This window comes from Oncorhynchus clarkii, chromosome 24 (assembly GCF_045791955.1).
Source record: "Oncorhynchus clarkii lewisi isolate Uvic-CL-2024 chromosome 24, UVic_Ocla_1.0, whole genome shotgun sequence".
Lineage (NCBI taxonomy): Eukaryota > Metazoa > Chordata > Actinopteri > Salmoniformes > Salmonidae > Oncorhynchus > Oncorhynchus clarkii.
In genome coordinates, this window is record NC_092170.1 from 22815393 (window position 1) to 22829017 (window position 13625).

Consider the following 13625-nt stretch of genomic DNA (forward strand, 5'->3'; position numbering starts at 1 on the left):
AATAAATATTGAAATGAAGCAGCCTACTGCTCGGTGCGTCACCTTTGCATTGTGGGAAATGTAGTATTGGTGCGTGTAAAAGATCTGCGGGCTGCCGGCTTGCTGCGGGCCGGTTCTAATAATAAATCAAGATCATCCCAGGGGCCGTAAAAAACCTTCTTGCGGGCCGGATGTGGCCCGCGGGCCTTGACTCTGACATATGTGGGTTAGAGTATCAATACAACACCACCTTTAGCTCTAGCTAGCACTGCAAAACAGAGAGGCTCGGCATTCAAAATGATTTGCATTGAAGTCCAAATCAAAAATAATTGGTGGTTGCATAAAATGTGGAGATCGATACAACTGATACAAAACAAGTGTTACGCTAATTCTTATCCTGAGGCCACTATTTCTCCTTTCTGTCTCTCACCTTGGCCACTCTGCGGAGCTTGGCCGCAGCTAAGGCTGTCGCCAGGCCCCCTGCACCTCCCCCTAGGCCCCCATCTCCTCCTGGGGAGGGCAGCGGTGGGGCGGGTGGGGGTCCTGATCCTGCGGCCGGGGGTCCTGGGGGAGGAGGTCCAGGGGGAGGAGGGGGCCCAGACGGAGGAGGTCCTGGGGGTGGAGGAGGCCCCGGAGGTGCTGGGGGGGCCAACGGTGGGACTGGAGGAGTGGGCACTAAAAATAAAAAAGGTAAGAGACTGTCACAGTGTTGAAAAAGGCAAACTGTATTGCTGTCAGTGTGGCTGTTTGACACAAGATGGTGCCTCTGACCTGCTGCAGCTTGTTGTCTCTCTCTCTCCAGTCTCTCCCACTCCTGCCGCTCTCGCTCTTGCTGCTCCAGCCTACAGGGACAAAACTCATGGGGATTAACACAGAGACAAACAAACATACACTAATACACCCAAACAGATTTAGAAAGGCACAAATAATATAACAATGTTGTATATGGTGAAGGGATGAATGAGAAGGCACCACATCCTCCATGAAAATAAGGTATCTAGCCAGAGGTGGCATAGCAGAGAAATTACATTTTGTTTTTCATCTTTCGACAATAATAACATGGCAAGTGAACTGTACCAGCAATCCTTTCATTAAAGCAACAACCATGTTCAAACAATCACAGTGGGCACTGTCTAATTGTGACAGATGGCTCTGGAGCAGCGTTAGACTGAAGAGCATATTTGTGAATAAATTGTGCTGACTATGCGGCCATGCTGGGTCTGAAGGGGCATTTCACAGCTTCTGATTAGCCCAGCACTGAAATTAAAGTCCACATCTGGCCAGAAGCCCTAATCCGGGTCGCTCCAGGTCCCCTACCCCAACACATCTGTCACCCATAGGAGCTGCTGTCGCCACACACACTTTACAGCACTGTTGGTTGACTGAGGGCTGGTGTAGACTTTGCCATGATAATTACTTACGAGCGCATCCCAAAGATGCAGAGTTTAAAATAAAACACACAAAGAATGGAGATATATATAGGGAGTAACAGTACCAGATCAATGTGCAGAGGTACAAGGTATTTGAGATACACTACATTACCAAAAGTATATGGACACCTACTTGTCGAACATCTCATTCCAAAATCATGGGCATTAATATGGTGTTGGTCCCCCCTTTGCTGCTATAACAGCCTCCAATCTTCTGGGAAGGCTTTCCACTAGATGTTAGAACATTGCTGCGGGGACTTGCTTCCATTCAGCCACAAGAGCATTAGTGAGGTTGGGCGGTTAGGCCTGGCTCGCAGTCGCCCTTCCAATTCATGCCAAAGGTGTTCGATGGGGTTGTCAGGGCTCTGTACAGGCCAATCAAGTTCTTTCACACTGATCTTGACAAACAATTTCTGTATGGGCCTCGCTTTGTGCATGGGGAATTATGCTGAAACAGGAAAGAACCTTCCCCAAACTGTTGGAAGCATGGAATTGTCTAGAATGTCATTGTATGCTGTAGCATTAATATTTCCCTTCACTGGAACTAAGGGACCCCGCCTAAACCATGAAAAACAGCCCCAGACCATTATTCATTCTCCACCAAACTTTACAGTTGGCACTATGCATTGGGGCAGATAACGTTCTCCTGGCATCCGCCAAACCCAGATTAGTCTGTCCTCATTCTTCACCCCAGAGAACCTAAAGCTTGTTGGTCCGAGACCGATGCTCCGGTACCGTTTGCTGTACGGTAGCAGAGTGAACAGTCTATGGCTAGGGTGGCTGGAGTGTTTTTTCGGGCCTTCCTCTAACACCTCCTGATATAGAGAGGTTCTGGATGGCAGGGAGCTCGACCCCAGTGATGTATTGGGCTGTCCGCACCCCCCTTTGTAGTGCTTTGCGGTCAAGGACGGTGCAATTTCCATATCAAGCAGAGATGCAACCAGTCAAGATGCACTCGATGGTGCAGCTGTAGAACTTTTTGAGTATCCAAGGGCCCATGCCAAATCTGTTCAGCCTCCTGAGGGGGAAGAGGTGCTGCTGTGCCCACTTCATGACAATCATAAGTCCTTAGTGGATGTTGGCGCAAAGCTCTCGACCCGCTCCACAACAGCCCTGTCGATGTGGATGGCGGGGCGTGCTCTCCCCGCAGTCCACAATCAGCTCCTTTGTCTTGCTGACATTGAGGGAATAGGTTGTCCTGGCACCACACTGCTATGTCTCTGGCCACCTCTCTGTAAGCAGACTCATCGCCGTTGGTGATCAGGGTTACCGCTGTCGTATATTCAGCAAACTTGATAGTGGTGGAAAGGGAGTACAGGAGGGGACTAAGTACACACCCCTGTGTTGAGGGTCAGTGTGGCGGAGGTGTTGTTGCCTACCCTCACCACCTAGGGCTGGCCAGTCAGGAAGTCCAGGATCCAGTTGCAAAGGGAGGGGTTCAGTCTCAGGGTCTCTAGCTTGGTGATGAGCTTGGAGGGGACTATCATGAAGGCTGCGCTGTAGTATATATATATATATTATTTTTTTTACAGAATGTATTTAACCAGGCAAGTCAGTTAAGAACAAATTCGTATTTACAATGGGTTAACTGTCTTGCTCAGGGGCAGAACGACAGATTTTGACCTTGTCAGCTCAGGGATTCGATCTAGCAACCTTTCGGTTATAGGTCCAACGCTCTAACCACTAGGCTACCTGCCACCCCTATGAACAGCATTCACATAGTTATTTCCCCTCTTGTCCAGATGGGAGAGGGCAGTGTGAAGTGCAATTGAGATCGTCAATGCTATCGAATGAATCCCAGAACACATCCCAGTCTGTACTAGCAAAACAGTCTTGTATCCTCGCGTCTGCTTCATCCGACTACTTCCGTATTGAGTGAATCACTGGTACTTCCTGTTTGAGTTTGTTTGTAAACAGGAAGCAGGAGAATGGAGTCATGCTAAGATTTTCCCGAAGGGAGGACGGGGGAGGGCCTTGTAAGCACTTATGTGGGTAGAATAAAAGTAGTCAAGAGTTTTAGCACTCCTACTGGAGCAGCAGACGTGTTGGTAGAAGTCAGGTAGGACGGTTTTATGTCCCCCTGTGTTGAAGCCCCATACAGTTCAGTGTTAGCTTGTGGAGGGATGTAGACTGCCATGATAAGTACAGATGAAAACTCTTGTTAGATAAAAGGGTCTGCAATTTACCATGAGGTATTCTATACTGAACAAAAATATAAAAACACAGCATGCATCAATTTAAAAGATTTTACTGAGTTACTGTTCATATATTGGACGTACTGCCAAAATCTCTAAAACAATGTTGGGAGGCAGCTTATGGTAGAGAAATTAATATTACATTCTCTGGCAACAGCTCTGGTGGGAGTTGCAGAGATGGGACAAGACTGTAACTACCAATTGGGGAGAAAAATAAAAATAATTGCTTGAGATTTCCTTCACACTTGAAGCAGTACAGTTGTTATTTATGAAGAAAAAAAACACTCCATTTCCTTTCGACTTCCCCGAAGCCACCGGCCGATCCTGCCGCTGCATGGAGAATCCACCGAGTACTACGTGCATAGTGTTTCAGTAAGACATAATATTGCAGCTTTCAAGTCTTTTTCTTATTCTCAAGTGACTGAAAATTTGCTAATAGAATCGACTCCACCTCGTCTCCACTTCGTCTCGCATCTAGGCCTGCAGATTCTTGGTAGCCCATGGAACAAAGGTAATAGGGTTCGGTATGAACAGTGGAACAGCTGAGTTGGAGTTGAAGTCAAAATCGAGGTTAGTAACTGTCAATCTGGTTTCCAGAAGTGCATATGTGATAATACTATGAACTTTCTGTACAAGAAAAGTAAAGAAATACAATAAAAGTCACTATATAGCAAACGACTTGGAACTTGTAAGATGTCGCCCTTCTCTGTCGGCGCCATCGTGACAATCATATCTGTGACCATTACTACCACCATTTGACGGACAACCTTGCCAGCCTATCCCAGAGTCTCCACAGTGTGTCATATTGCCCATTAGACTAAATGAGATTAGGGGTAAAGCTGAACGTATCCTTGGTGAGTGTGGGGTCCACAGGAAGAGGTAGGAAAGGATGGATTTCGATGTCAAAGAGGAGTTGACCTTCTTTAGCTTTTCAACCTCCGACCTCAAGAGGCTGGCTGAGGGCTAAGCGGCGTAAGGCGAATGCTGACAAATCCTCTGAGTCAGTGTGGTTATCTCAAACCTTGTCAGTGGGACTGGTCATATGAAACTGTCTTGTCTTGATACCTGTACTGACCCTTAATTACAACTCAATGTGGAAGTAAAGGTGAGTGTACTGTACTCTTCCCCCCCCCCCCCGGATATCCCACACTTGGTACCTCCGCTGCTGTTCCAGCTCCTCTGGGGAAGGTCCATTTGACACTGGGCGGGGGAGGGTAGCGTAACCTGGAGATAAAGCGATTTTCTTAGTATAACTTAAAAAAGCTGTGAGATGCAAGTCATGCTCATGTTTCCACACATGCATCTCTCAATTATTTCTCAGACTGTGCTGTGCCTTTAGGTATTGTAAAGCATGTTGTCATGTATGTTGAGGCTACATGTAAAATCCATTCTAATAGTACCTGCGTCTGCCAGGGAGTTGAGCACCTCCAGTGCATGGGCCATTCCGCTGGCGAAGAGGGCGGCATCCTCCTTACTGCCGAAGTTGAGCCCCCACACCTGCCGCGCGTCTCGCCACTGGTGGAAGTTGGGCGTGGCCTCATTGTACTTCAGGCCCTTCACAATCGGACAGTTAATCACCACCTTAGAGAGAAAGGGGTCGGAGTCAAGACACGAGTCATGACACTCCCAACATTGGCATATCATGGATAAGGGAAAGGGGACATCTAGTCAGTTGTACAACTGAATGCATTCAACTCAAATGTGTCTTCTGCATTTAACCCAACCCCTCTGAATCAGGGAGGTGCGGGGGGCTGTCTTAAATCGACATCCACGTCATATCCCACTTCTTTATCAAGAAACAAGGTGATGCTCTGTATAGTTCAAATGGACAAACTGCAGATTTTAGAAAAGTGAACGGTCCTTACTCAGGTTGTATGGAAGGAACTACATGTGTAATGGCAATATTAGACCTTAATACAAACACTGTGATAAAAATCCATACCGGTATGTGGATCCATACCAGTAATCATGATATATCGCCCAACCCTAAGTGTTAGTGTTTAGGGTGCATCTCAGTCTAATGTGGCATGGTATCCTCTCTTCCATCTTCCTAATTGAAAGCTTTTTCCAGATTGCACTCAGCCTGTGCTTTCAGATCAAGGACAGGAAGCCAGTTATGACAAGAGAAATGCACTCTAGGTCTATATCAGTCCAGCAGGTGGCACCAGCCTGGTGATTCAATACAGGCCATGGTGCTCTGGGTTTGAGTGACTCAGTTTGAATGTGCTGATGCATCATTTCTCTATTTATTTTAAAACCCCTGAATTCCACAGAGTGGAGGAGCGAGCGAGCACCTAAACTCCCCGCGCCAAAAGAGTCAGGAAGAGATAGAAGCAGAAGCAGACACAGAGGGAGGGGACAGATATACTCAGAGAGAGGGGGAAGGCTTCCTTAATTGTCACAGGAAATGGTTGAGCTGGCCAAATACCTCTCAGGAAACATAATCCACTTTAAGATACGTCTATGGGAAACACTTAGGCGACTGGATGTTTAAAGAAAGAATTGTACGGAGAGAGAGCAGGAGAGGCGAAGAGAGAGGGGGATGGGATGGTCAGATACTATATCTATACTGAACAAAAATATAAATGCAGCATGCAACAATTTCAACTATTTTACTGAGTTACAGTTCATAAGGAAATCAGTCAATTTAAATAAATTCATTAGACCCTGATCTATGCATTTCACATGACAGGGCAGGGGTGCAGTCATGGGTGGGCCTTGGAGAGCATGCTGCCAATAGGAATTTGTTTTTCCCCCACAAAGGGGCTTTATTACAGACAGAAATACTCAGTTTCATCAGCTGTCCGGGTGACTGGTCTCAGATGATCCCACAAGTGAAGAAGCAGGACGTGGAGGTCATAGGCTGTTGTGGTTACACGTGGTCTGTGGTTATGAGGCTGGTTGGATGTACTGCCAAATTCTCTAAAACAACGGGGCGGCTTATGGTAGAGAAATGAACAAAATGAGCTTGCAACAGCTCTGATGGACATTCCTGCAGTCAGCATACCAATTGCACACTCCCTCAAAACTTGAGACAACTGTGGCATTGTGTTGCGTGACAAAACTGCACATTTTAGAATGGCCTTTTATTGTCCCGAGCACAAGGTGCACCTGTGTAATGATCATACTGTTTAATCAGCTTCTTGATTTACCACTCCACAGGTGGATGGATTATCTTGGCAAAGGAGACATGCTCACTAGCAGGGATGTAAAAATATTTGTGCACAGAATTGGAGAGAAAAAAGCTTTTTTGTGAATGTGGAAAATGTCTGGGATCTTTTATTTCAGCTCATGAAACATGGGACCAAGACTTTATTTGTTGTGTTCATACATTTGTTCAGTATATATAGTGCTGTTTGTCTTGTTCCATTGTTAAAGCTGTGACAGTACAGGAGATGTAAGTATTGATAGGTCTCACCCAGGACTGTACTAGCCTGTTGGCCCTGATGGGGGAACTACAGGAGACAGAACACAGCTCTTTGAACCACCACATAGAACCTGGGGTAGGGTGTTTGTGCTTGCGTCACAGAGGTGGTTAGTGGGCGTTAGCCTGCCTGTGCATGGCCATAGGTGGATAAAGGGCTGATTCACAGTTCTCCAGCTGGCCGGGCTTGTTGGTACTAGAGGTTTGAAGCTGTTGATGATGTACAACATCACACAAGACCAAACACACACACAATCAGTGAAACAAGCATGCACACAGACTAAAACCCATTGTCATAGATACTGTACATATAGACACACACGCACTCTACCTGTTGATCTGTCTGCATCTTGCGTCCCACCACTCTGAAGGCGTTAGTGGAGGGGTTGTGGTAGATCTGGACCCTGCTGAAGGTCTGAGGCCCTGTTCCTGCCGGGAGCCACATCTTATTCCCATCATCATAGATCATCACTGTGGCCCGAGCCTGACAGATACTGGACTCACTAAAGGAGAGACAGTGGAATGATTTATTATGCAAAAAAAGCTTAGAGTTGAATAGATAGAAAGCTAGAGAGAGAAAGGGGGGCCAGGAGTAAGGGATGGTGTTGGGAGAGGGGCTAATAATGGAGAAGGAGGGAACCAGGGGAAAGTATAGTGGAGGACAGCAGGGTAGGAAGAGAGGGGGCAGAGAATAGAGGGAGAAAGAATCATAAAAATGAGCTAGGTCACATGCTGCCATAAACAAGACATGCTTGAGAGTTGAGCCAGTCCATACAGGCAATCTTCCAGTTAATCTGTTCAAACTCACCCAGCCACTGTCACACTATGGCTGTCAATGGACCCCCGAGCACTGATGCAAGCCAACTCAATACACTCTTAATGAAGGGAGGGAGCAACAGGTAATACAACATAATGAATGGTGTCTCTTCAGCACAATCAACAGGCCATTTATACACCTGTGAGTGTATAGTCTAAGTTTAGGTCCTCCCTTGACATGTATATTGTGAGAATATGCAGATGCATTTACCAGATGTTAGTGCATGTATGAAAGAGAGACATTGTGAGGGAAGCGATGGAGGAAGAGTAGGAGAGACAGACACGGGGCAGCAGGTAGCCTAGTGGTTAGAGTGTTAGACTAGTAGCCGAAAGGTCGCAAGATCGAATCCCCGAGCTGAAAAGGTAAAACAAAAAAATCTGCCCCTGAACAAGGCAGTTAACTGTCATTGAAAATAAGAATTTGTTCTTAACTGACTTGCCTAGTTAAATAAATATAAAAAGAGAGAGCAGGAATGCAGTAGGATTGTTCCACCAAGTCAGCGCCTTTTGAGAAGTGTAACTTGGTCAAAAACATTTTACTTTAGATTTCAACATGATACAAAGGTAGTAAGTGCCAAATAAAGTAACAGGGTTGACAATTTCATCTTAAATCAGCCCTGAATCTTCTTGTGACGGGGGAATTGAAACTTGTGTGCAACAGGGAGTGGCAATTGTTGTTGGGGTTAATGTTGGGGTTAAGTGGGTTAAAATCTTCATAGACGTCAAAGAGGGACATGTCAAAATGAAGAATTTTGGCACTTTAACAAGTCTTTACTCATATCTATTGAATTCTCTATGTGGTCTTTATTAAAATGCACTTTAAAAATATAGATATAACAGGCTTTTAAAATTCAATATTGGTTCCCAATTTCTACTTAAAATATCAACAGTGGGGCCTCCTGGGTGGCGCAGTGGTCTAGCTGTGCCACCAGAGATTCTGGGTTTGCGCCCAGGCTCCTTCACAGCCAGCCGCGACCGGGAGGTCTGTGGGGTGAGGCACATTTGGCCTAGCGTCGTCCGGTTTGGCCGGTAGGGATATCCTTGGCTCATCGCGCACTAGCGACTCCTGTGGCGTGCCGGGCGCAGCGCACGCTAACCAGGTCGCCAGGTGCACGGTGTTTCCTCCGACACATTGTTGCGGCTGGCTTCCGGGTTGGATGCGCGCTGTGTTAAGAAGCAGTGCGGCTTGGTTGGGTTGTGTTTCGGAGGACGCATGGCTTTCGACCTTCGTCTCTCCCGAGCCCGTACGAGAGTTGTAGCAATGAGACAAGATAGTAACTACTAACAATTGGGGAGAAAAGGGGGTAAAATTTGAAATTTTTAAAAATCAACAGGGTGCAAAACGCACTCTTTTTGCGTAACAAAAAAATTAAATGGCTGATTTAAGGAGTCGAACCAGCTTAGACCACTACTGCCACTTAGAAATGTCCTTGTTTTTGAAAGAGCAGCACATTTTTTTTCTATTAAAATAACCTCAAATTGATCAGAAATACAGTGTAGACATTGTTAATGTTGCAAATGACTATTATAGCTGGAAAAGGCAGATTTTTTATGGAATATCTATATAGGAGTAGAGGCCCATTATCAGCCACCATCACTCCTGTGTTCCAATGACACGTTGCGTTAGCTAATCCAAGTTTATCATTTTAAAAGGCTAATTGATCATTAGAAACCCCTTTTGCAATCATGTTAGCACAGCTGAAAACTGTTGTACTGATTAAAGAAGCAATACAACTGGCCAACCTGTTCTTAGGGAAATGTACCAGCTAATAGAAACCTTGGCATTTCGCAGCCCCTGGTCTTTAAGAGAAAGTAAACACATTTTTAGAGACTACTGGAAATTCAAACCAATCTATAGGAGAGGACTGCAGTGTTATGCAAGTAGGCTTATGTGCAGTGGCACTGACAGACAAGTGTTACTGACTAGAGCCAGACATGGTGACAATGACAGACAGATAGTGAGGGCCACCCCGATACTCTGGCTCATATCAAGGTCCACACACTCCACTAGTCACACATAAAGGAAGTCCCTGACCTTCAGACAGGCTGAGTGAGTGAGTGAGTGACAGAGTCCCTATTCCAACTACGAGAGATGAGTCTGAGGAGCGTGTGTGTGTGTGTGTGTGTGTGTGTGTGTGTGTGTGTGTGTGTGTGTGTGTGTGTGTGTTGGTCGTGGTGAGTAAGTGTGTAGAATGTGCATAGAGACAGTATAAAAATTAAATAGGAGGGTCAATGCAGATAGTCTATGTAGTCATTTTATTAGCTATATAGCAGTCTTATGGCTTGGGGATAGAAGCTGTTTAGGAGCCTGTTGGTGTCAGACTTGACGCTCCGGTACCGCTTGCCGTGCGGAAGCAGAGAGAACAGTCTAAAGCTAACAACATGCTTCGTGATCAAGTAATGTTAGCATATCAGTAATGTACGTTTACCTTTCCAAAACAAATATAAAAGTACAGTAATGTTATCGAACAATGTCACTCATGTTATAATATAGGCTACACAGCTAGGAAACGTTAGCTAGAAAGCTAGCTAGCTAAATAAAATAGAGTGAATAAAAAGTGCCACAGATGTCTCAAGTTGAAGGAGCGTGCAATTGGCATGCTAACTTCAGGAAACGGCTGTGCAAAGTTGCTTGATATTGGCAATAACTGGAACACACTGTCGTACACGTTGATCCAGAGCATCCCAAACAAGCTCAACGGGTGACATGTCTGGTGAGTATGGCCATGGAAAAACTGGGCAATTTTCAGCTTCCAGGAACTGTGTACAGATCCTTGAAACATGGAGCCGTGCATTATGCTGAAACATGTGTTTCAGGTGTTGGCAGCGGATGAATGGCACGACATTGGGCCCCAAAGAAGAGAAGTGGGACAACATTCCACAGACCACAATCAATAGTCTGATCAACTCTATGTGAAGAAGACATGTCGTGCTGCATGAGGCAAATGGTGGTCAGACCAGATACAGATTTTTTTTTTTAAATGTTAAGGTACCTGTGACCAACATCCCGGTCATGTGAAAAAAAATGTAATTGACTGATTTCCTTATATGAAGTGTAACTCAGTAAAATCTTTGAAATTGTTACATTTATATTTTTGTTCAGTATAATTTCTGAATACTTAAGTAAAACGTGCTGGCTGTAGCTGAATGCTGATGTTTAGCTGAACAATAACTATTTGGAGCTCTTAGGCTGACACTAGGTACCATATTAAAAGATACCTTAGAACAAACCAGGCTTCATTTGATCTATATCATGGAAGTCACTGAGGTAAAAGCAATTGAAACTATTTCAGATGTAACTGGCTGTTACTACAACATCAGGTAAAACCTAAAGAAAAATAAGTGAAACGTCTATACGTTTCATAAACATTGCTATGCTATAACAATTTGTCCGGTACGAGTTGTGTCAAGGAGATATTTGTGTTTACACTGCCCTGCACTACCTCCGGAGGTATCGGTCCAGACATGATAAGTTCACATTGCAGTACGTGTAGCCAATGGTCTTTTTGCCAAAGTGGAGTCTAGTCGAGAGAGAACCAGGAAGAGCAGACTCATTTTCTTTATCAATCTCTTTTCCCCACTCCTCCTCTCCTCTCCTCTCCCTCCATCCATGCATCCATCCCATGATACAATCTCCCGCTTCCTGTGACACAGCTCTGTAGCCACAGCCCACCTCTTGCTCCCAGCAATGCCTAATAAGGGTTGACTCAGCCTGACTAGTGAACACACACACACAAACGCACACCCTTTCAAGTTTACACACTGATGTGCTCACTGTTGACCCAAATGCTTGTTAGGTAAGGTAGGTGAAGAAAGAAGTTAATAGATGGAAAAATAAAATAAAGATGTCCCTGGCTGGGGACATAATGGTGTGAGGAAAGAGAGACATGGATTGTGGTCAGTAAGCACAGAAACAGAGGTGCCAGCTGAACTTATCCAGCAAGTATGCCAATATTCTATTTCAAAAGGTTTTCTCACACTTGTTTTCAGTGAACGTGACCCACCCAGGTATAGAGTGGTGAGGGCTGCTGCTAACTGGGAAGGTACAGAGAAAAGGACTGGGAAACAAATGCATTTTTAATATGAGAGAAAGCATAGGCTCAGGAGGACAGAGTGAGGAGTGAATTATTGATACATCTACAGATATTGTGACTACATGTGTGTGCATACGTCGACAGAGTCCGAGAGGTTGGCAGGATGCTACATGGACACACGTTTTTCACACGTTAGCTTCTGAATGAACCATGAAAAATACATGCCATAAACAACCTATTCCTGTGACAGTGTCCAAAAAAACACAAATAATGCAGTCCTCGAAAGTTAGCTAAACTACTAGTCTAGACTCTTAGCTAAGTGTTAACTAGCTGACTAGTTCATTTAACATGTAAGAGTGGACTGTGAGAGTCAATAGGTCACTGGCTGAACCTTAAAATAACTCAACCAGGCAAGGGTCATTTTCAGTCTTAATCTGAGGAATTTTCACATACCCTTGAAACATTAGCTGTGGCTACTGCACATGTTAAAATCATAACCAAGTGCTCTTGCATGCAAAGGTTATGAAAATATCCTGTCTGTCAAGATGACAAATTATAGGCTCCTAGCAACCTAACTGATAACATTATGATAATAACATTAAGATAAGTTTATGGCCTGAATACAGACAGACAACGCCTACAGGAGAACCAATAAACCAAACTCAAAGGCCAAGTTTAGCTGAGAATTAAAATAAAAAGACAGAAACTCCAAGTTAGCCAACACTGACATTTGGAGCCGGAATGGGAGCCTATAGTTTCTCAGTCAGTGAGGGGTTAACAGGAAACTGCAGCGCACGACTGGGGCACACGCTCTAAGAAATGTCTGTATAAGGCTTTGCTCAGAGCTTGTACTGACAAGTACAGTCAGGTCCAGTGGCTCTCCCCCTCTGTTTACCAGGCCATCCCACCATGCTTCTCCACACTCCTTATTTATTCCTCCCCCTCTCTGTCTCCACATCTGGCCCCCATCGTCCCTCTTAATCCCTCAATCCTCTTCTTCATCACTGCGTTCATACTTAGGCTACCAGTTAAATCAGTCTACGTTTTTTTGGGCTCAAGCCCCCTCCGCTAAACAATTTCCCTCCACTTGTTCCACTTTGGCCTTCTATCTCTCTGTTAATCTGGCAGAAGATGTTGGACACTTATACACTACATGACCAAAAGTATGTGGACACTCGAACATCTCATTCTAAAATCATGGTCATTAATATGGAGTTGGTCCTCCCTTTGCTGCTACAACAGCCTCCACTCAGCCTCCACTTGTCAAATGCGCCAAATAAAACAGGTGTAGACCTTGCCGTGAAATGCTTACTTACAAGCCCTTAGCCAACAATGGAGTCAAGAAAATATTTACTAAATAAACAATAAGGAGGCTATATATTGCGCATGGTGATCTTAGGCTTGTGTGAGGCTGCTCAGCCATGGAAACCCATTTTACGAAGCTCCCGAAGAAACAGTTATTGTGCTGACATTGCTTCCAGAGGCAGAACTCAGTACTGACTGTTGCAACTAGAGGTCGACCGATTATGATTTTTCAACGGCGATACCGATTATTGGAGGACCAAAAAAAGCCGCTACCGATTAAAATCGGCCAATTTATTTATTTATAATAATGACAATTACAACAATACTGAATGAACACTTATTTTAACTTAATTTAATACATCAATAAAATAAATTTAGCCTCAAATAAATAATGAAACATGTTCAATTTGGTTTAAATAATGCAAAAACAAAGTGTTGGAGA

The 13625-nt window shown here is 44.7% G+C and overlaps 1 protein-coding gene across 2 annotated transcripts in view; it reads right to left on the reverse strand.

The window, feature by feature from the left end:
- LOC139382393 (vasodilator stimulated phosphoprotein b) overlaps positions 1–13625 on the reverse strand; it is a 32828-nt gene that overhangs the window by 5671 nt on the left and 13532 nt on the right. For both annotated transcript variants that reach the window (XM_071126403.1, XM_071126404.1), the window contains exons 2-6: positions 7360–7531; positions 5005–5185; positions 4762–4828; positions 751–821; positions 410–654 (exon numbers count right to left, since the gene is read on the reverse strand). In XM_071126403.1, the coding sequence (XP_070982504.1) occupies positions 410–654; positions 751–821; positions 4762–4828; positions 5005–5185; positions 7360–7531 (736 nt within the window). The remainder of the gene's footprint in view (positions 1–409; positions 655–750; positions 822–4761; positions 4829–5004; positions 5186–7359; positions 7532–13625) is intronic.